The sequence below is a fragment of the Ceratotherium simum genome, chromosome X, assembly GCF_057802395.1.
Source record: "Ceratotherium simum simum isolate JZ-2026a chromosome X, ASM5780239v1, whole genome shotgun sequence".
NCBI classification, from domain to species: domain Eukaryota; kingdom Metazoa; phylum Chordata; class Mammalia; order Perissodactyla; family Rhinocerotidae; genus Ceratotherium; species Ceratotherium simum.
The window spans coordinates 51,121,494-51,143,079 of record NC_141940.1 but is presented as its reverse complement, the minus strand read 5'-3'; the positions used below and the strand labels follow the sequence as shown (position 1 = coordinate 51,143,079).

The following is a 21,586-nucleotide window of genomic DNA, read 5'->3' as shown; positions in this document are numbered from 1 at the left end:
ACCTCAGGGACTTAGCATCTGATATTTCTTCTCCTTGGAACATTCAATCAACTTTGGCTCTTTTATTACTCCCATCCTATTTTACCCCCTCATCTGGCTAGCTGTTATGTATCCATCAGATCTCAGAAAGTATGTTAGTATCTCAGAGTTGACATTCCATTCTGAATCAGGTCCCTCATTATACCTTTCATAGCATCCTGTACTTTTCTTTCATAATTCTAATCACAATTATAATTATATACTCATTTGTTTGATATTTGTGTAATGACTGTTACCTTTACTAGACCATAATCTCCATGGCATATAACATAGTATCTGGTACGTAAGAGATGATCAAAAGGGAGTTGTTGTAAGAATGAACAAACAAATAACTGTTATAACACCCAGATTACCAGCAAGGCTGTCACAATTAGTGTCCAATCTTAATACAAAATTAAAAATAGCATACTTCGTACGAATAAATAGAGATATCGAGAATCAAGTTTCTCTTCTATAATGGAAACAGAAGGTAAACCATAATACTTTTAAAACAAAGAGTATTTGAGCATAACACTTTGTTGGTGTTACTTTTTCTCTTTTCTCAGTGTGCTTTATCTTCTGAGTAAAGAACACACAGATTCTGCAGTTTTGAAGGCCTTCCACAACACTTGTCTGGTGTCAGCACCCTCTCCCATTCCCCTCTGCAGTTATTCAAATTTTAATTATTGGTCTCAAAATTCCTACGCTACCTCAACCTGCCTTACTTATAGCACATGGCCTTGGCACCTACCATTGAGTGAAAGAAGGCTATTATGTGAGAAATATTTCAACTTTAACTTTCTCCCTTTCATCTCTCCCTCCACCAAAAAAAGGAAAAACCTGTACCCATACCCTTTCTTTATTCTTTGCCTCTGCTCTTGCAAGAAAAGTATCTACCTGTGGCTTTAATTTGATTCCTGTCTGCTTCCTCTGTGATTTTGCCATGTCAGTTATTCTCTTTCCTATCTTCTTATAACTTTCTCTTTATACTTTATCTTTCTTGTCACCCTGTGAATATGTTCAAGTTTCTTCTCTGATAAAAACAAACAACAACAAAAAGAATCATTTTCTTTAATACTACATCCCTTGTTATAGTTACCTTATTATCTCTTTACTTTTTTTCTCAAATGAGTTTAAGTACCCTATGTCTCTAGTTTCTCACCTCCCATTTAGTCTTTAACCCACTGTCATCTGGCTTCTGCCCTCACTATTTAATTGAAATTGCATTAGCAAAGGTTACTAATGATTTCTTAATAGCCAAATATAATTTACATTTTCAAATTTTATCTTACTTGACCTATCTGCTGCATTTAATATTGTTGTCCATGACATCTTTTATTTTCTAGATTTTTTAAAGGAAAAATAATACTTGTGCATTGTAGAAAATGTGAACATTATAGGAAAACATACAAAATGAAATAATGCCTCCCCAATATGCAGAAATAACCAATGTTTACATTTGGTGAACTTTTCACTCAACAATATGTTGTGGATATAGTATTTCATTGTATACATATATTAAAATTTATATAACCTGTTCGTTATTGATGGACATCTAGGTTTTTTCCCAAAATTTTGATATTTAATGATTGCTCAAATGAAATCCATCAACATACTCCTTTGAGGATTGTGGTCCTTGCCTTGAAACTTCGTTCTCCCTCTGTGTTTCTGTGACTTTTACTTTTTCTTCTGATACTAGTCTAGCTCTTACCACTCTGGCTAATTTTCTGAAGTGTTCTTTGTAGGCTTTACTTTCTCTGTTGACCCATTGCATGTTGGTGTTAAACTGGATCCAGTACTCAAACACATTTTCATTTTCCCCAAGGTACTTTAATTTTCTCTCATGACTTTAGCCATCACTCAGTGACTGCCAATCCTTTATCTCTAACTCAGGTCACATTCCAGAATGCCAACACTCATACATCCGATTTCCTATATGCAAATTCATTGAGATATCTCACAGACACCTCAAACTTTATGAATCCAATACTGAACCTAGACCTTTCTCAGAGTCTGTGCCATTTCCTATATTACCCAGTCATTGGCATTGCCTTTTATCTAGTCTCACAAGCCAGGACCTTGTCCTAGATTGCTTTCTCTCCCTCATCCTTTGTATCCAATTGGTCATTAATTTCAGTAAAATCTGCTCAACATGTCTCATATATTTTCCCTTCTTTTCTTTTTTTTTGTGGATTTATTCATTTATATTTATTTATTTTTATTGAGGTAACATTGATTTATAACATTATATAAATTTCAGATGTATATCATTATATTTCGATTTCTCTGTAGACTCCATCATGTTCACCACCCAAAGACTAATTACAATCCATCACCACACACATGTGCCCTATTACCCCTTTTGCCCTCCTCCCTCCCTCCTTCCCCTCTGGTAACCACCAATCCAATCTCTGTATCTACGTGTTTGTTTGTGGTGGCGGTGGTTGTTTTTATCTTCCACTTGTGAATGAAATCATATGGTATTTGACTTTCTCCATCTGACTTATTTCGCTTAGCATAGTACCCTCAAGGTTTATCCATGTTGTCACAAATGGCACGGTTTCATCTTTTTGTGGATGAGTAGTATTCCATTGTGTATATATACCACATCTTCTTTATCTATTCATCCACTGATGGGCACTTAGCTTGTTTCCAAGTCTTGGCTATTGTGAATAATGCTGCAATGAACATAGGGGTTCATATATCTTTATGCATTCATGTTTTCATGCACTTTTGTTTTGGGGAGGTTTTTGATTACTGTTTTGATCTCCTTACTGGTGACTGGTCTATTCAAATTCTCTATTTCTTCTTGATTCAGTTTTGGAAGGTTGTATGATTCTAAGAATTTATCCATTTCTTCTAGATTATCCAATTTTTCGGTGTATAGCTTTTCATAATATTCTTTTATAATCCTTTGTATTTCTGTGATGTCCATTGTAATTTCTCCTTTTTCATTTCTGATTTTAGTTTTTGAGCCTTCTCTCTTTTTTGCTTGGGGATTCTAGCTAAAGATTTGTCAATTTTGTTTATCTATTCAAAAAACCAGCTCTTAGTTTCATTGATTTTTTTTTCTATTGTTTTTTTAGTCTCTATTTCATTTATTTCTGTTCTGATTTTTATTATTTCCTTCCTGCTACTGATTGTGGGCTATGTTTGTCCTTCTTTTTCTAGTTCCTTTAGGTGTATTCTTATACTATTTATTTGAGACTTTTCTTGTTTGTTGAGGTGGGCCTGTGTTGCTATAAACTTCCTTCTTTGTAGTGCTTTTGCTGTGTCCCATAAAGTTCAGCATGTCATATTTTCATTTTCATTTGTCTGTAGATATCTTTTGATTTCTTTGTTGACCCAGTAGTTGTTCAGTAGCATTTTGTTTAATCTCCACATATTTGTGGCTTTTCCAGTTTTCTTCTTGTAGTTGATTTCTAGTTTCATAACCTTGTGGTCAGAAAAGATGTTTGGTATTATTTCAATCTTAAATTTATTGAGACTTGTTTTGTGGCCTAATATATGATCTACCCTGGAGAATGTTCCCTGTACATTTGAAAAGAATGTGTATCCTGCAGTTCAGGAAGGAATATTCTGTATATATCTATTAAGTCAGTTGGTCTAATGTGTCATTTAAGGCCAATGTTTCCTTATTGATTTCTGTTTGGATGATCTATCCATTGATGTAAGTGTAGTGTTCAAGTCCCCTACTATTATTGTGTTACTGTCAATTTCTCCTTTGGTCTGTTAATAATTGCTTTATGTATTTAGGTGCTGCTATGTTGGGTGCATGGATATTTGCAAGTGTTATGCGCTCTTGTTTGATTGTTCCCTTTATCATTATGTAATGCCCTTCTTGTCTCTCATTACGGTTTTTGTTTTAAAATCTATTTTGTCTGATATAAGTATTGCTACTGTAGCTTTCTTTTCATTTCCATTTTCATGGAGTATCTTTTTCCATCCCTTCACTTTCAGTTGGTATCTTTAGGTCTGAAGAATGTCTCTTGTATGCAGTATATGTATGGTTCTTGTTTATTTATCCACTTACCCACTCTATGTCTTTTGATTGAAGCATTTAGTCCATTGACATTTAAAGTAACTATTGATAAGGAGGTACTTATTGCCATTTTGTTACTTGTTTTCTGAATGTTTGGGTAGTTCTTCTCTGTTCCTTTCTTCTTCTCTTGCTCTCTTCCCTTGTGACTTGATGGCTTTCTTTAGTATTATATTTGGTCTCCTTTTTCTTTGTCTTTTGTGTATTTATTATACATTTCTGTTTTGTAATTACCACAAGGTTCACATGTAATAAATAGCAATCTATATTAATTTGATGATCTCAAGTTTGACCTTTTACTAAAAGCTCTATGCTTTTACTCCCCTCCCCCTACATTTGATATCATATTTAATGTCTTTTGTGTGTGTGTATCCCTTAATCTCTTATCGTGGAGATAGATATTTTTAGTACTTTTGTCTTTTGACCTTCATACTAGCTTTATAGGTGGTTGATCTGCTACCTTTGCTGTATATTTTCCTTTACCAGTGATTTTTTTCCTTTGATAATTTTCTTATTCCTATTAGTCGTCTTGTCTTTTCCACTTAGATAAGCCCCTTTAACATTTCTTGTAAGGGCTGATTTAGTGGTGATAATTTCCTTTAATATTTTCTTGTCTGGGAAACTCTTTATTTTTTCTTCAATTCTGAATGGTAACCTTGCCAGGTAGAATATGCTTGGCTGTAGGTTTTTTCCTTTCAGCACTTTGAATATATCATACTACTCCCTTCTAGCCTGTAAGATTTCTGCTGAGACGTCAGCTGATAGCCTTATGGAGTTTTCTTTCTATGTAACTTGTTGTCTTTCTCTTGCAGCTTTTAGGATTCTCACTTTATCTTTAATTCTTGACATTTTAATTATAATGTATCTTGGTGTGAGCCCTTTGGCTTCATCTTGTTTGGTGCTCTCTGTGCTTCCTGTGCCTGGATATCTGTTTCCTTCCTTAGGTTAGGGAAGTTTACAGCTATTATTTCTTCAAATAGGTTCTCTGCCCCTTTGTCTCTCTCTTCTCCTTCTGGAAGACCTATTCTATGGATGTTAGTGTGCTTGATATTGTCCAAGAGGTCCCTTAGACTATCCTTGTTCTTTTTAATTCTTTTTTCTTCTTTCTGTTCAGCTTGGGTGATTTCCTCTACTCTTTCATGCAGATCACTGATCCATTCTTCTGTGTCATCTACTGTGCCGTTGATTCCCTCTAGTGAATTTTTCATTTCCATTATTGTATTCTTCAGTTCTGATTGGTTCTGTTTTATATTTTCCAATTCTTTGTTGAAGTTTGCGCTGTGTTTATCTAGTCTTCTCCCAAGATTAGTGAGCATCCTTATGACTATTAGTTTGTACTCTTTATCAGGTAAATGTTTATCTCTGTTTCATTTAGTTCTTTTTCTGAGGATTTGTCCTGTTCCCTTGTTTGGAACATATTCCTTTGTCTCCTCATTTTGCCTATTTCTCTGTGCTTATATCTATGTATTAGGTAGATCAACTACGTCTCCCAATCTTGGAAATGTAGCTTTATGTAAGAGATGCCCTATGGAGCCCAGCAATGTGCTTTCCTCTCATCACCTGTTCCAGATGTTCCAGAAGTGTCCCCTGTGTGAGCTACATGTACCCTTCTGTTGTGATGGGGTTGCTCTTGCTGCAGGCACATGGATAGGCTAGGCTGGTCCCTAGGCTGGCTGGTTGTAAGGCTCAGCCACATGTGGCTGCTATGGTCACCTTAGTCACTTTATCAGGTGGGGTGAGCCACAGCACAGCTGGCTGCAAGATCTAATAGCACGCAACTGCTGTTGTTTTGCTATTAAGTGAGTTAGGCCCCCAGCATGGCTGGTTGCTAGGCTCATGGGATCACAGTTGCTGCTGGGCTCCAGTGAGGCTCTCAGTGGTGTGAGGCTGTTGTCAGCTCTCTAAGGAGCACAGATGGGTGGGACCGGCCCCAGGCATTGCAACACACAATAGTTTCAGGCCTTAGAAGGTGTGTCATACCCCTGTGTGGCTGTTTGAGTTCTTCAGGGGTACATGTCAGCTGTGGCTGACACACTCCACCATCCACAGGCTCAGACACCTGCCAGCACAGGCCCGCCCCATGTGCATGCCCCACTGGGGCAGACCCACTTGCCCTGCTGCAGAGGTTCCATGCACCCTGCCTTACACAGGCCCACCAGTTCCCTGTGGGGTTGCTGGTGAGCAGAGCCAGTTCCTAGGGTGGGCTACCTACACTGGCTGCACTGGATTAAATCAATACTCTAATGGGTGGGGCAAACCCCTGTGTTAACAGGCCAGAGGAAGAAATCCAATGGTGTCTGCCAGCATCTGTGTCAGCAGGACTGCACCAGGTCACAATAATGGCTGCCACCAGTGTCTCAGTTCCTGGGGAGGTGGGCCTACCTGCCTCCTGCCTCTGAGATGCATCCAGAGCTTAGCAAGTGAGTCTCTTTTACCAAAAGACTATGCACTTCTCTTTCTGGGGTTTTTGTGTTGGTTTCTGGAATGGGCGAATCTGTGCATGGGCCCTTTAAGAGCAGGCTATTATTTATCTGAAGTTTCATAGCTTTTCTGGGGGTATTACCTATTGGTTTTAAAAGCCAGCAAAGCCAGGTATTATGGGAACTTGTCTCAGTTGTGCTGAATCTAAAGGTTGAGATGCCTGTTGTGGCATAGATCTCCTGCTCAGATCCCCCCACTCCTCTGGGAAAAGCTTCGTACCTTTAAGATTGCTCCTGGCTGTGAAGTGCTGCAGCTAGTGTGTGATTTTTTCCTCAGCAGAGGTATGTTTCTGCCTCTTCCACGCCTGTCAGTGTTGTCCCTTGTTGTGGGGGTCCTTTTTATCCAGTTTCCAGATCTTTCTCAGAGGTAATTGTTCCACAGGTAATTGTAGATTTGTTGTGTCTATGGAAGGAGGTGAGTTCAGAGTCCTCCTATGCCGACATCTTCCCAGAATCCTCCCCACTCTTTTCATTCACAGTGGCACTGTTTTTAGTTCAGACTCTCATTTCTTTTCTACATGAATACTTAAATGATCTCATTGCCTTCAGTCTTAGGTGCCTCCAATTCATCTTTCACACTCTAAAAATGTTGTCTCTTAAACACTGAAATATGACCATATCACTCTCCTGTTTAAAATAGTCAATATCTCCCCGTTAGCTTCACTGTAAGTCCCATAGAATAAATTCCAACCTCCTTATCATCACATCCAAAGCCTTTGTGTACGGGCCTTTGCCTATCTTTCTAGATGATGTCAGAACTAGGTCTCAAGGAACTGAAATTTTAATGGATTATACTATTCTAAGTGTCCAGTAGCAGAGAGAACCAGCCAGTTGAATATGAACTAAGGTCCTTAAGTGCTTTTGATAATCAAGTCAGAGAAACAATGATATTTGACAGATCTTTAGAGTAGCGGTAAGAATGAAAATGACAGAAAGACCTAAGAGAAGCTGGACAAAACTGAAGGGGAAGGAGAATAAGATCAGGAACACAACAAATCAAATGCAGGAAACTATCACCAAGAGTCACTATAACATCTGTGGCATTCAGCTTATGATGGGTAGGTATGTTAGGCTGACTTAGAGTCAAGAGTCAAGATGGAGACTGACAGAAAAATCTACCATATGTCTGAGCATCTTTCTCTTCCACTTAAAAGACTTTGTTGGCTTCCTAACAACTATAGGACAATATGCAAGATTTTAAAATGACCTAAGAGAGCCTGTATGATTGGGCTATTTTGTCTGTGCAGCCTCACCTCCTGCCACTGCCCTCTTGCACTTTAGGCTCCATCAACATTAAATACATGGTGCTCTTTCAGATTCCTGTATTTTTTCACATATTGTTTCTTCTGCCTGGAATGTCCTTCGTTTCCTGTGTGAACTCCTATTTATCATTCAAAATCTTGTACAGATATCACCAACTCCAAAAGGTTTCTCTGAATGCTCCTCTCTCCCAAAGTTATCCATCCATCCATCTATCCATTCATTTGTTTGTTTATTATTGAGCAAATATTTTTTGAGTATTTAGTGTGGGCCACATGCTGTCTTAGGTATTGGAAACACCATGGTAAACAAGACAGATCAAACATGGCCTTTACCTTTCTTGGCCTTATATTTAGCAGTGGGTACAGATACACACACATACACACACACAAACACACACACATATCAAACAGACAAAATAATCAACAATTTACTAAGTGCTATGAATAAAAGAAACAAGAAACTGTGATACAAAACAGTGAGTATGAAGGTAGATACAGAAGCAATGTACTTTAATACAAGGTTGAACCATATGAAATTTGACTGTTTTTGTGCTATATAATTGGCAATTTTATATAGTTCAACCTAATAGTTGCCTTTCTGAGGAATTCACATTTAAACTGAGACCTGAAAGATGAGATGGAACTGGCCATGATGGCTAAGCTTGGAGCTTAGCATGTTCCAGAAACCAAGAGAAGACTGGAGAAGATAGAATTGAGGAAAAGGATGAGTGACTCTAGATGAAAGTAAGAGAGATAAGCAGGACAGATCAAACAGGACCTTTATAGGAGTTTGGATTTGATTCTCATTATAACGTAGAGCCACTGGAGTATTTTAAGATCCTTCTGATTACAGTGTAGGACTGGAATGGAAGAGACTAATGGTAGAAATAGGGCTATCAATTAAGAGGTTGATGTAAGGAGGCAATATAGTGTTGTGTTAGCTGTGCAGGGTTTGGAGTCAGGCTGCCTTGATTTAAATCCTGGTTCTACCAGTTTTAGCTGTTACTTTGTGCAAGTTACTCAAATTCTCTAAGCTTTAGTTTCTTCATCTGTGAAATAGGGATAATAATAGAATCAACCTCATAACATTAGTCTAGATATTGAATGAGATAATCCATTGCAAAACACTGAGCAGTCCCTGGCTTATAATAAATACTTAATAAATACTAGAGATTAATAGTCAAGGGAGAGATGATAGTGCCTGCACTAAGTTGATGACAGTATATTTGGAGAAAAGTGAATGGATATGAGACCTATTGTGGAGGTTTAAACAGTAGGATTTAGTAATGGATTGGATGTGAGAGTTGAAGAAGGATTTTTCAGGTATGACTCCTAGATAGAGGGGATTGTGCTGCACTTTCCTAAGTTGGAGAAGGTCTACCTGGTATAGAATTTAGCTATAGAAATTTCTCTCTCTCTTTATACCATATAAGGCAGAATGAAAGAAAAAAAGTTAGTATCATACAATATAAAAGGAAATAATAATTAAAAGTTTTAGATAGTCAGAACCTTACATGAAGTATATAAAACACTTTAAGTTTATGTTATAGTCATACCACAATGTCTAAAATATGCAAGAACCTTAAATGTGTATATTCTTTGTTCCCAAGGTCTAAGATTTTGGAAATTTCTATTGTACTATGTGATAGACAGTGAACAATTAAGCTTATGTGTTTATTTTGTCTTATATTTAAGGTGATTTGTAATCATTCCATCTGCTTCTCTCACAGAATGGAACCCGCTTGGTATATCAGCAGATGAAGAATTTAAGGAGGATGTCTATCCTTATTCTCCTTAGCAACTGAGAGTCTGCTCTGGGAACCATCAGGCACCATGGGGAAGCGGGATAATCGGGTGGCCTATATGAATCCTATAGCAATGGCCAGATGGAGGGGCCCAACTCAATCCGCAGGCCCAACAATACAAGATTATCTGAATCGACCAAGGCCCACATGGGAAGAAGTGAAGAAACAATTAGAAAATAAAAAGAAAGGCTCCAAGGCATTAGCTGAATTTGAAGAAAAAATGAACGAGAATTGGAAGAAAGAACTAGAAGAAAGCAGAGAGAAATTATTAAGTGGAAATGAGGGTTCATCTAAAAAAAGAGAAAGAAAGAAAAAGAAAAAGAAGAAATCTTGTCGGTCTTCATCGTCTTCATCAAGCTCTGATTCTTCAAGCAGTTCTTCAGATTCTGAGCATGAGGAAAAGAAACAAGGAAAAAAGAGAAAGAAAAAGAAGAATCGTTCACACAACTCATCACAAAGCTCTACATATGAATCTGAAGCAGAGAGCAAGGAATCTGTAAAAAAGAAAAAGAAGTCAAAGGATGAAACAGAGAAAGAAAAGTATGTTAGAAGTCTCAGCAAAAAAAGAAAGAAGACTTATCCTGAGGATAAACCTTTATCATCAGAGTCCTCATCAGAATCAGATTATGAAGAGGAGGTGCAAGCAAAAAAGAAGAGGAGACGTGAAGAGCGAGAGAAAGCAATGGAAAAAGCAAAGAAGAAGAAGAAGAAACAGCACAAGAAACATGGTAAGAAGAAGAAAAAGAAGTCAGGTTCAAGTCACAAGTCAGAATAACATTAAGAATAAAAGCAGGATTTTCCTGTTTAAAAAAGCAAGGTCTAAAGGAAACTTCAACTGTGAATGTTAAGGCGTATTTACCAAAACGTATGGATTTCCCTGTGTTAGTAGAATTATTCCTGAACTTAGAGTTGCCAGTCAAATGCCACTGTGCCAGAAAGGACCATAATTGTTGCCTGCAGCTTAAGTGTAGGATTTTGTTTGTTTGTGTGTTTTTTTCTTCCAGTGGTTCATTCCTCTGAGAGCTAAAACCCTGTTGTCATACTAGTAGTTAAAATGTTTGGAATTAGAGTAAAATGTTTTAGATAATAAATAATTTTGACAAAAAAAATGTATCTAATGTTAAAAGCATCTAATTTGGATACATCTTTAAAATATAATCAGAAACATCCAGACAGCTATAGTCGACATTTTTGAAGCATGGACTTTAACATTGATGTCTCAAAATCCTTACTTTTGATGATAAGTGTAGTTTATTTTACTTTTCTCCTTAATAAACTTTTGTTTACATGGGGAAAGGGCTGTGGGGGAAAAAGACTTTGCTATGACTTTGGCTAGCTGAATAGTGTGCCTTTGATACTTACACATTCTATTTTTGCCAGTGCAGCAGCCATTCTTTTCTTACTTAGTGAAATTCTGGGATGTTGTTGTATGCTGCTTCAGGTGAACAGAAAGACAGCAATTTACAGTACAAGTAAGCCCCCAATTCTATGAAATTTACCTCCACTTCAACAGTACTGAATAATATTTAGCATTACAGTGTTACTTGATTTGAATTAACTTTGGTACCCTTTGGAGAAGAATCATTTTAAATAGACCCTGGTATTTTTTGATTAATAAAGATTCTGAAATATTTTGCATGTTTTATACTATTAAGTTTTGATTATCCAGGGATATTCTATATAACCAGTAATCCTTTTTTTATGTGATTTATGCTTAGGATGCAAGTTTCAAGTTTGTAATTTCTTAATCTTACTATATTAATTTCATTACTGTGTTTAATTGCACACTTGCCAAAATATTTAGCATGTAACAAGAAGGTTTTAAAAAAATATATTTAATGCCTTCATATTGAAGCTGGTTTACTGTAAGCAATTTGAGTGCCAGACCTCTAGTATGCTATGTGTCTTGTTAATAAACTACTGCCAAAATCTTAGTAAGTATGCTGTTTAAAAGTTTGTTGTCTTAAGCATTAAAATAGGAGTTGAGTTTAGCAGATAATGACATCATTGATCTTCCTGTGTCATATTTTACTAATATTTGGTGTCTCCTGTCTGTAGCTGATTCATGTTTACCACTAATGCTGTCATGAGTTGAAGTTTATTTTTACATTTTTACATGTCAGAGTAATATGAATTATAAATTGATATCTCAAAAAAACACCTGTTACAGAGGATGTGCTAATTGTAATGTCATATGTACAAATTATTTTGGCATGATGAGAGAATCAGTAGCTATTTTGTTTTTAAATAGCTGATTTCATGTTGGCTTTCTTGAATCACAAGTAAAATTATTATGAAGATAGAAAAAATATCTAGTAGATAAATAACATATTGGCTCCCCAAATTTTTGCCATCGAAATACCAGAATCTCTCAGTAAGGTTCTTAGAACATTATAAACGTAATGCCATGTTAGATCACCTTGAATTGAAGCTTCATAACTTTAGCTGTTTCCTAAAAATATATCTAATACTGATAAAAACTATTATATTTAAGCGATATTTTGTATCCATATAGAGCTTTTTGAAATTGTTTTTCATTAAAATATGAAAAAAAAGCTCATATTATTTTGGAATGTGGCAAAAACATTAACAGTTTATCAAATATCTGTGTCCTCCCATTCACTTCCTAGCCCCTGTAGTTAGGCAATGCCATTTGACTACTTCTAGCAGAGAGATTGTAAACAGAAGTGATGTGTCATTTTGATAATGGAGCAGTAAAAATGTCCTGCATGACCCTCCTACTCTCTCTTTACCTGCCATGGTGACCTGAAAGCAATGTGCTCCAAATGACGTACCTACCAGATGGATGCAACCTGGATCTCTAAGTCACTGTTTGTATGGGACCTGTCCTGGAAAGCTGATGAACTTGCAGTGAACCATTGAGAGTAAGAAATAAACTGTTATGTGTTAAGCCACTGAGATTTGGGGTCTTTTTTATTACCACAGCATCACCTTACCTAATCTGAAAAATAACATATAACTCTAGAATGTCTGTTTCATTATTTACATAAAGTAACTCACTTATCTTCTGTAAGATCTTCCTGTGGTCTGCAGATTGATTCAGAGGTGGTGATCATTTATGCCATTGTAGAAGGAAATGTTATTTTATTTGCATTGGTTTTTATGTAATGACTGAGGAAGTGGGTGGTCTAGCATAATATTTCATGCTTATCAGCAATGCTGACTGTCTTGGAAGTAAAACTACTTTATTATTCCTCTGATTATAGCCAAAACAATCTTCCAGTAAGGGGTTTGGGAAGGAAATTTAAAAAGCACTCATGGGGACTTGATAAAGAAGAGGAATGCTATTTTTTAGATGTAAGTATAGATGATATGGTAGAGAAAAGTGATATGGAAATATGTAGAGGACAACAGATTAAATAGATTTAGGTGAACATCTAATGTGTATCCTCCAGACTGAAAGCAAAATAATTTATCCTTTATGTGAAAAGCACTAAAGTTATTAGTTATTTGCTTTATGTGATTCATAAAAAGAACAGCTTTAGCGATAACATTCAACTAACTTTGTCTGTGGAAAGGGAAGCAGTGGGAAAGTCAATAAGAAAGTAGACCAGAGAGGGGAAAAATCAATACAATCTAGATTAGGAATGTAATTGCGGGCAAAAAGAGAAGAATATGAAAGATCTCAGGCTGAAGATAAAGAATTAGATTGGAGATAAGGAAAACGAATAAAATTTGGGGTTCTGATTTTATATCTTGTAATAGCTCCTTTGTGTATTATAAGTTTATCTTAGTTGTACCGTTGACATTGTGACTCTGTAGTCATTTTCTGTTTGACTATATTTATTTTACAAAAAAAGAAATATTTAATCTGTGATATAGGTTTGTAGCTACTTCATGACTCATGAAAATTATAGTCAAACATTCGAACATACCTGTGTACTTTAGAACTGAACTGACCTTCCTCGTCCTTCTTGAGCTACAGACAAGATGTGTTGTTTCTTCAAATGGCTCTATCACTTTTGCTTGACTCTTGCATGACACTTACCTTAATCTATCTTGTATTATGTATTTTGTGTATTTATGGACTCTAGTTGTTAAGAGAACTAGCTCTTGGCTAAGCACTAAGTAGAAATTCTCTCTGTACCATTTCTTGATATGTGACTCTAAGTGAGTTAGTTCACCTCTGTGTGCCTCAATTTCCTCAGATACAAAATCGGAAAAATAGTAGTATCTATCTCTAAGATTGTTATGAGAATAAGACAAAATAACATTTAAAGCATTTAACAAAGTTCCTGGCACATAGTAAATGCTCAATAAATGATATTTCTTCTTTTTCCTCCTCCCCCTATCATCATCATCACCATCATCATCATCATCATTATTGTTATCATTATCATTATATCATCATCCCCCTACTGTATTGTAACCTCCTTAAAGGTAGATGCTATTTCATTTTTTATCTCTTGCAATGATGGTACACAGTGTTTTGCATATGATAAGTGCCACATGATTTTCATTAAATTGAATTAGTTGGTCAGGCCCTGGGAGAAAGGAGAACATGAATGAATGAATGCAATGTGCCAATGCTATGTATGAGCTCCCTGCCTCGCTATTTTTAGCTTTATTGAGATATAATTCACATAGTATATGATTCGCTATTTAAAAGTATACAATTCAGTGTTGTTTAGTATACTCACAAATATATGCAAGCATTATCACAATCAATGTTAGGACATTTAAATCACCTCAGAAAGAAACTCCATATCCTATCCTCCCTACCACTCCCCAGCCTCACCAGCCCTAAGCAACTACTGACATACTTTCTGTCTCTATAAATTTCCCTGTTCTGGACATTTCATGTAAGTGGAATTATATAATATGTGGTCTTTTGTGGCTGGCTTCTTTCACTTAGCATAGTATTTTCAAGGTTCATCCATTTTGTAGCATGTATCGAGAATGTTTATACCAAGATAAAATGAAAGAAAATCTAGTACATCCTACCAAATTTCTACTAGAACCAGGAGAGACACCACCTTCCATACTGAGATATTTTGGGCATGATTAATATGTCTTGCACTGCTTTAAAAATCCTGATTATACAGCAGGCTATTTGAAGGACTATATTTTCAGGATGCAAAAACATTCAAATAAGGATTCATAACAGGAAATTAGATCAATTTTTATGATGAAGGCTGATAACATTAACACAACGTGAGTATGATTTTGTGCTCAGAAACTTGGCAAGAGTAGAACTGTTTTAAGGTGAGCATAGATGTGCTAATATTCCCTCCAATAAGCTACTACTTTGAATGGTATAATCAAGAACTCTATACAGTGCTTTCAGATGTCTTTTCCCAGAAGCTGTTTACTGAAATCAAATGATTATCATTATTAATAATGTTGCCATTATAAATTATCTTATTGCTAGTTGTTTTTAGCATCTTATTGCTCGTGTGGGGGAAGTATATCTTTTATTTTTTCCGTAAATTTGAGCTGAAATGAAGTTTATAGAATTATTTTATATAATGCAAAATGATCACCCATTCTGCTATCTTACTGAGAACTAAAAATGCTATAGCTCTATGGAAACTTATGAAATATAAATAGAAACCAACTTATTAACCATTAAAATAACCATTTGTATCACTTAAAATGGTTATATTAAGTCATAAAATATTTGCATGGACTTTATTTTTCAAAAAATCTTGACCAAATATTTTTAGTAATAGTACTATTTAAAAATAGCCAGTGAAAATATGAGCTTGTAAAAGCCAGCTGCTTCTCCACACAAGAAAAAAACCTGAATAATTTGAGTCTCTGCATTTGGTTTGTAGATCCTGCTGTGTGACAGGCTTGCAGGCTATGAGGTTAGTATTCTCACTATTAAAACTATCCCATGATAGTTTAGACTCTGAATTTGCATCAAAGAGCTTTAGACAATAATGCTGACAACTCAGGAAAGCTTTTATTTGTTTATTTATTTTTTACCTAAGGATTCTGACTACATAGTACTTTCACAAAAGATGTTTTGCACAGAAATAATTCTAGAGGATATCTCCAAAAACTTTCAGTTTATACTAAAAATGAGAAGTTTTGCACCTGTTGCCCATCCTCTTTCCTTTGACAGCATTGTATCAACCTAGAGGATTCAAATACATTAGTGTGGCCAAAGGACTCCCCTATGCTCTGAAGGACTACATAAGCAAGCAAGTTTCACACCAAACAAAGGAACTTTGTATTATTACCTCGCCAACCTCATGGCAGGATTGTTGTTGCATATTTTTAAAATAAGTGTTTGTATACTTCCTTGTCTCTGGCCTTGGAACTTCCTTTTCATATGGGTACTACTAAGCCTTTTCTATACATCGACAATTGCAGCTGCCCACTGATAGCCATGAGACTACCTCTTTCCCATCCCAACTCAGAACCTAGGCCAGACTTTAGCTGCCAATCATTTTACCTAAGCACAGTTATTATACAGTTGACATTAAATGCTGTGAAACAGGGGCTTGGTATAAGTTATTTGGTTTTGATTAGTCCATGTTGCAGCTTTTGCCATAAACTTAATTTTCAAACTTAGGTGAAAACACTTAATGCCAAATTTAGAGGCAGTACAGTGTGGAGATTAAGTATGTGGGCCTTGGAGACAGACAGACTGCCTCACAGCAGCCCTACAATTAAATGAGTCAATCTATGGAAAATATTTAGGTTTTAACACTCTCTAGCTTTTCAACCACTCCCATCTATTCCATTTCAAAAGCAGCAGATATCCCTTACATCCCAATATTGCACCCCACCCCACCCCCATTCTTAATACTCCCTTGCCTTACATATGTGTGTATGTATCTACATCAATCTATCACCACAGTGCAAATAATAAAATAAATTCTCTGTATTTTTTAAGACTTCATTTTCTCCTGTCTTCTCTTTATGATACAGATTATTTGTCTCCTTTTACAGAGGTAATTGTAATCTTCTTTTTGTCTTTAGTGTCCCAAAACAAAATAACTTAATTATTTAATTTTCAATATATCTCATTTTCAACCCATCCACCCCGCATTCTAATCTTTATTCAATTAGTTTACCTAAATTTGTTTTTAAGATGTATCCCATTTTCTCCCTACCTCAACCTTCACACGATTAATTTCACAAGAACATGTTTTCCTTTGTTATGGCCTCTTTACTCAGATAAAGATTTTACCAGTACGAAAAGCTTAATAGAAAGTGAAGAACCGTAAGTAAAACCCCATTACATCTGTCACAAGCGAACAGGAAGGAAACCAGTGAATAAAATCCATGACCTAGTATAACTCAAAACAATCTCAATAATATTTCAGTACCTAAAAGCAAGATAAAAATAGAAAAATAAATATCAACCAAAAAATTTGAAACTTTAAAGAAAGACATATTATGGCAATTAAGCAGTCACTGCTCCTGCCTGATGGCCATATATTTCTAGACCTAACCAAGAATCCCATATGAATGATTTCTGTAAGCCCAATAGTCCCTTGTAATATTGCATAAATCTTTAACTATCAAATTCTAAAAGACAATTGCAATCAAGTAACAGGAAAAAATTTGATTACCCCCAATATATATTCATATATGTATATGAAAAGTGCCTATAGATATCTGGCACATACCCACCCAGTCATAGACAGTAGGCTGTACCAAGAGCACTGCCCAGGGGATTGTATCAATCAGAGATCCAATCATTTAACAGGTGGCACACACAAATTCTGATAATATGAAAGGGATTACTTACAAAAGGGCTATTTACAAAGATGTTGGCAGAGTGTAGGAGTGTAGGAGTACCACATGGGATAGTGCAGTAACCCGGCGCTAGTAACAATGAGCTGTTAGTACTTCTAGGCCTGATGGGACTAGAACTATGAAGGAGAGTTGTGTATAGAAGGCCACCTTGAGCTGAGTATGGTCACAGTCAACCTGAGCTGACAGTTTAGAGAACAAATACCCTGATCTCACTTTCCTCCTTTCTTCTCCTGTCCTAGTTCCCCATTAGCTGAACCTAACTGGAAATCAGACGTCATGGGATCTCATCTATATAGTCCATATAAATCAGCCTCCTGGGGCACAGAGCAGGTTGAAGAAGGGTGGAGAGTAGAGCTGCAGGGGCAAATAAAAGATACAGAGCACTGCCCACCCCTTTTACACCTCAGCATCCGTTCTTGTCCTTCATCTAAGTGAAAATTTCATGTCTCCCCACAAGGGATTGCATTAAGTCACACAAGTTACCATATCATTGCAGGATGATGTCATTTTGATCATACTCAACCCAAAATAATAGGCACTACTGACATAATTCATTAAAGTAGTGGTGGAGTGTGGGGGAGGAGAATAAATGGAACATAAAGCATAGTGCTACATTTTTCTCCTCTGTACCTATTCATGACGCTAAATTGGCAACTATAGGTGCCTTTACTCTCCCATTCCGTGCTCTCTTTACCCTCTGCCAGCACCTGGATGGGTGAGGTTCTTTACCTGGTTGGGTGTAACAAACCTTCATTCCTGAGAGATATGAGCCCTGTGGTCCTGCCTGTATTGGATTGTTGCAGTTTTCAGTTGATGAGGACCTCTTGTTACTCCCTTGCCCCACTGTGAAGCCCCTAGATTCCAAACATAATCCTCTTTGTTCCATTGTGTAGTGACAACTCAATTTTCCCCTAAAATTAGAATCAATTACCTCGTCCAATACAATGACTCCCTTCTTAGCCTGTTGGTTTAGTGGCATGAAGAGCTCAAGGAAGGCTGTGAAGTAGTCTCAGCTTCCCTTCCATCAGACCCATTACCTTGTTTCCTGGTGGAAGTATTCCTCCCTTGTACACTAGGATTTACAAACCCACCAAGCCCAAGATTGTGAGAATGGAAGCAAAAATTCTTCAAGTATATTATGAGCTGTAATAGTAGGAAGGGCCACTCCCACTCACCACTTAGTTCTTGGCTGTGAGAGAAATTGTACCATTTATTGTCCACTGGTGTAATGCATACATTGCATCCTTTAGGGCAGCATCCTAAACTTGCATGTTGTTTTCTCCTATTTGTCATAGCAAATGAATCTTCAGTAGACTAAATAAGGCACATAAAAAAACCAGTGAATTCTATAGGTGTGAGCCCATTGCTATAAAATATATCCCCTGGTTAGAGATAATACTGTGTGGGATACCATCGCAATTGATAAAGGCATTCTGTAAGTCCATTAACAGTGGTGCAGGCACAATCTTTCCAGATAGAGAAGGAAAATCCATATCCAGAATATGTGTCTATCCCATCAAGGACAAAGTGTTGCCTCCTCCGTAAAAGGAAGGGTCCAATGTAATCAATCTGATATCGGATAGCCTGCTGATCCATTGAAATGATACCATTATTAGGTGCTCAACATCGGTCTCTGCTGTGAGTAGGTTGGGCACTCAGAGGTGGTGGTAACCAAGTCAGCTCTGGCAATGGAAAGACCATATTTTTGAAGCCATGCATAGCCTCTATCCCTGTCACCATGTATACTTTGTCCATGGGCTGATTGAATAAGCATCAGAGTGACTGGGGAAAAACGTTGACTAACCAAAAGAGCAAGTCATCTTGTCCATCTCATTATTGAGAGCCCCCTCTAATATGGATGCCCTCTGACTGGTATTTGTATAGATTATGAATGTCTTCACACTCTTAGGTCATTTGAAGAGGTCTATCCAAATACTTTCCCCTGGGACTTCCTTGTCACTGATTACCCAATTCTGATTTTTACAAATTCCTAACCTGTTAGCCTTTGCTCATGAATTTATATAGATATATACTTCAGGCCATCTCTTTCCACTGATGTGCAAAGTCATATATACTGACAAATATTCTGCCCACTGGAAGGATTTCCCTTCATCAGTGACTTTCACAGCTATCCTTTCTAGGTGATATTGGCATACTATGCAGATCCATCTATAAATCAGGCCCATGCTTTTTTCTCCTCATTAACTACTCATAAGGAACTCCTCATAAGGTAACAGGTGTGTTTGAGGGAGAGGTGGTAAAGCAGTATAAGCCAGGTACCATGAGAATCTGAGATATCTGCTTATAATTTTTAATAAATTTTATTTGTAGAGCACTTCTAGGTTCACAGCAAAACTGTGTAGAAAGAACAAAGAGTTCACATATACCTCCTTTCCCCCCACACACATAGCTTCCCCCACTGTCAACATCAAGCACCAGAGGGGTACATTTGTTACAATTGATGAACACACATTCACACATTATTATCACCCATAGTTTACATTAGAGTACTCTCTCAGTGTTGTAAAGTCTGTGGATTTGGACAAATGTATAATAACATGTATCCACCATTATAACATTATACAAAATAGTTTCACTGCCCTAAAAATCTTCTGTGCTCTGCTTATTTATTCCTCCCTCCCCCCATCCCGTGGCAACCACTGATCTTTTTACTGTCTCCATAGTTTTGCCTTTTCCAGAATGCCATATAGTTGGAAACATACAGTATGTAGACTTTTCAGATTGGCTTTTTTTACTTAGTAGTATGAATTTTAAGTTTCCTCCATGTCTTTTTATGGCTTGACAGCTCATTTATTTTTAGTGCTGAATAATATTCTATTTTCTGGATGTACCACAGTTTGTTTATCCATTCACCTACTGAAGGACATCTTGGTTGCTCCAACTTTTGGCTATAAACATCCATGTGCAAGTTTTTGTGTGGACATAAATTTTCAATTCATTTGGTTAAATACCAAGGAGCACAATTACTGGATCATCTGCTCATAATTTTTACATTTCCTTCCAGATCTGTTTAGTCCAGGTACATACCACTTCCACTTTATAATGAATGATGCTGTGCACATCCAAATTCATGGTTGTGTGAATCAGATAGCACCAGTTCATGATGAACAATACAGTCTGTTCCAGAGCCCAGTCTTAAGCCAGGAGCTGTTTTTTAAATGGAGAATAGGGTAAGGTAACACCTTTCTCCTAAATCAAAGGGTTCTGTGCTATTATCTTTCCTTTGGTGTTTGCCACAGGCTCCATATATCATCTCTCTCTGCCACAAGAACTTCCCATACGTTTGGGACCTCTGGTTCATAAAGCCTTATTAGTGAAGGATTTTGTACCTCAGCCTGGAACTGATGGAGAGCCCATTCTTTTCTAGAATCCACTTAAAATTAGAAGCTTTACAGACTACCACTGGATCTGTCAGAGCAGCACAAATGTGTTTTATGTTGCCTCTCAAATCCAAAGAGGACCACCAAGCCTTATGCCTATTTTTTTGTGGTGAGTGTTAAAAGGTGAAGCAACTTGTCTCTCATTTTGGAAGGAAATATCCCAGTATACCCAAGACCACTGGACTCCTAGAAGCTTCAATAATATGGCAGGTCTTTAAATTTTGCATAGTTCACCTCCCACTCTGTGGCATTCATATGGCATACTGAGGCATCTATGACATTGCTACTCAAAGTATGGTCCATGGACTTGTGTCAGTTCCTAAACTGTTTGTCATTGGTCTGCAACAAGATAAATATGAAAATTGATAGAAATGTTTAAAAGCTTATATAAAAATTTGACATACTTGCAGCATCCAATCACATAAATATTTTTCTAGTAATTTATATTTATTGTATTTTACAAAAGTATTAGTCTGATGAAATGAAAAAATTAATTAAAACTTTTTAAAAATTGGAAATTAAAAAAGAAATGATCCTTCACTGGTGAAGTTTGTAAGAACTGATCTCGGGTGCTTGCCACTTCCTACTCAGTGGTCCAATTAGCATAATATCATCAATCTAATGGGCCAAATTGATATTCTGCAGGATGTCAAGATGATCAAAGTCCCTCCAGACTGTATTATGACCGAGAGCAGGAGAGTTCACAGTCCTGATGTGATACAGTAAATAATATATCATTGTCCATGCCATGTAAATGTAAACTGTTTCTGATATTCCTTACTGATTAGTAGGTAAAGGGAAGCATTTTGCAGGTCAGTCACTGCATGCTAGATTTCTGGAGCTG

General features: G+C 36.7%; 1 protein-coding gene across 2 annotated transcripts in view; it reads left to right on the top strand.

The window, feature by feature from the left end:
* Nucleotides 1–12,513, top strand: part of FAM133A (family with sequence similarity 133 member A) — a 44,715-nt gene extending 32,202 nt beyond the window's left edge. For both annotated transcript variants that reach the window (XM_014792362.2, XM_087427776.1), the window contains exon 4: nt 9,530–12,513. In XM_014792362.2, the coding sequence (XP_014647848.1) occupies nt 9,633–10,379 (747 nt within the window). In that variant the 5' untranslated portion in view covers nt 9,530–9,632 and the 3' untranslated portion in view covers nt 10,380–12,513. The remainder of the gene's footprint in view (nt 1–9,529) is intronic.
* The last annotated feature ends 9,073 nt before the right edge of the window (nt 12,514–21,586 follow it).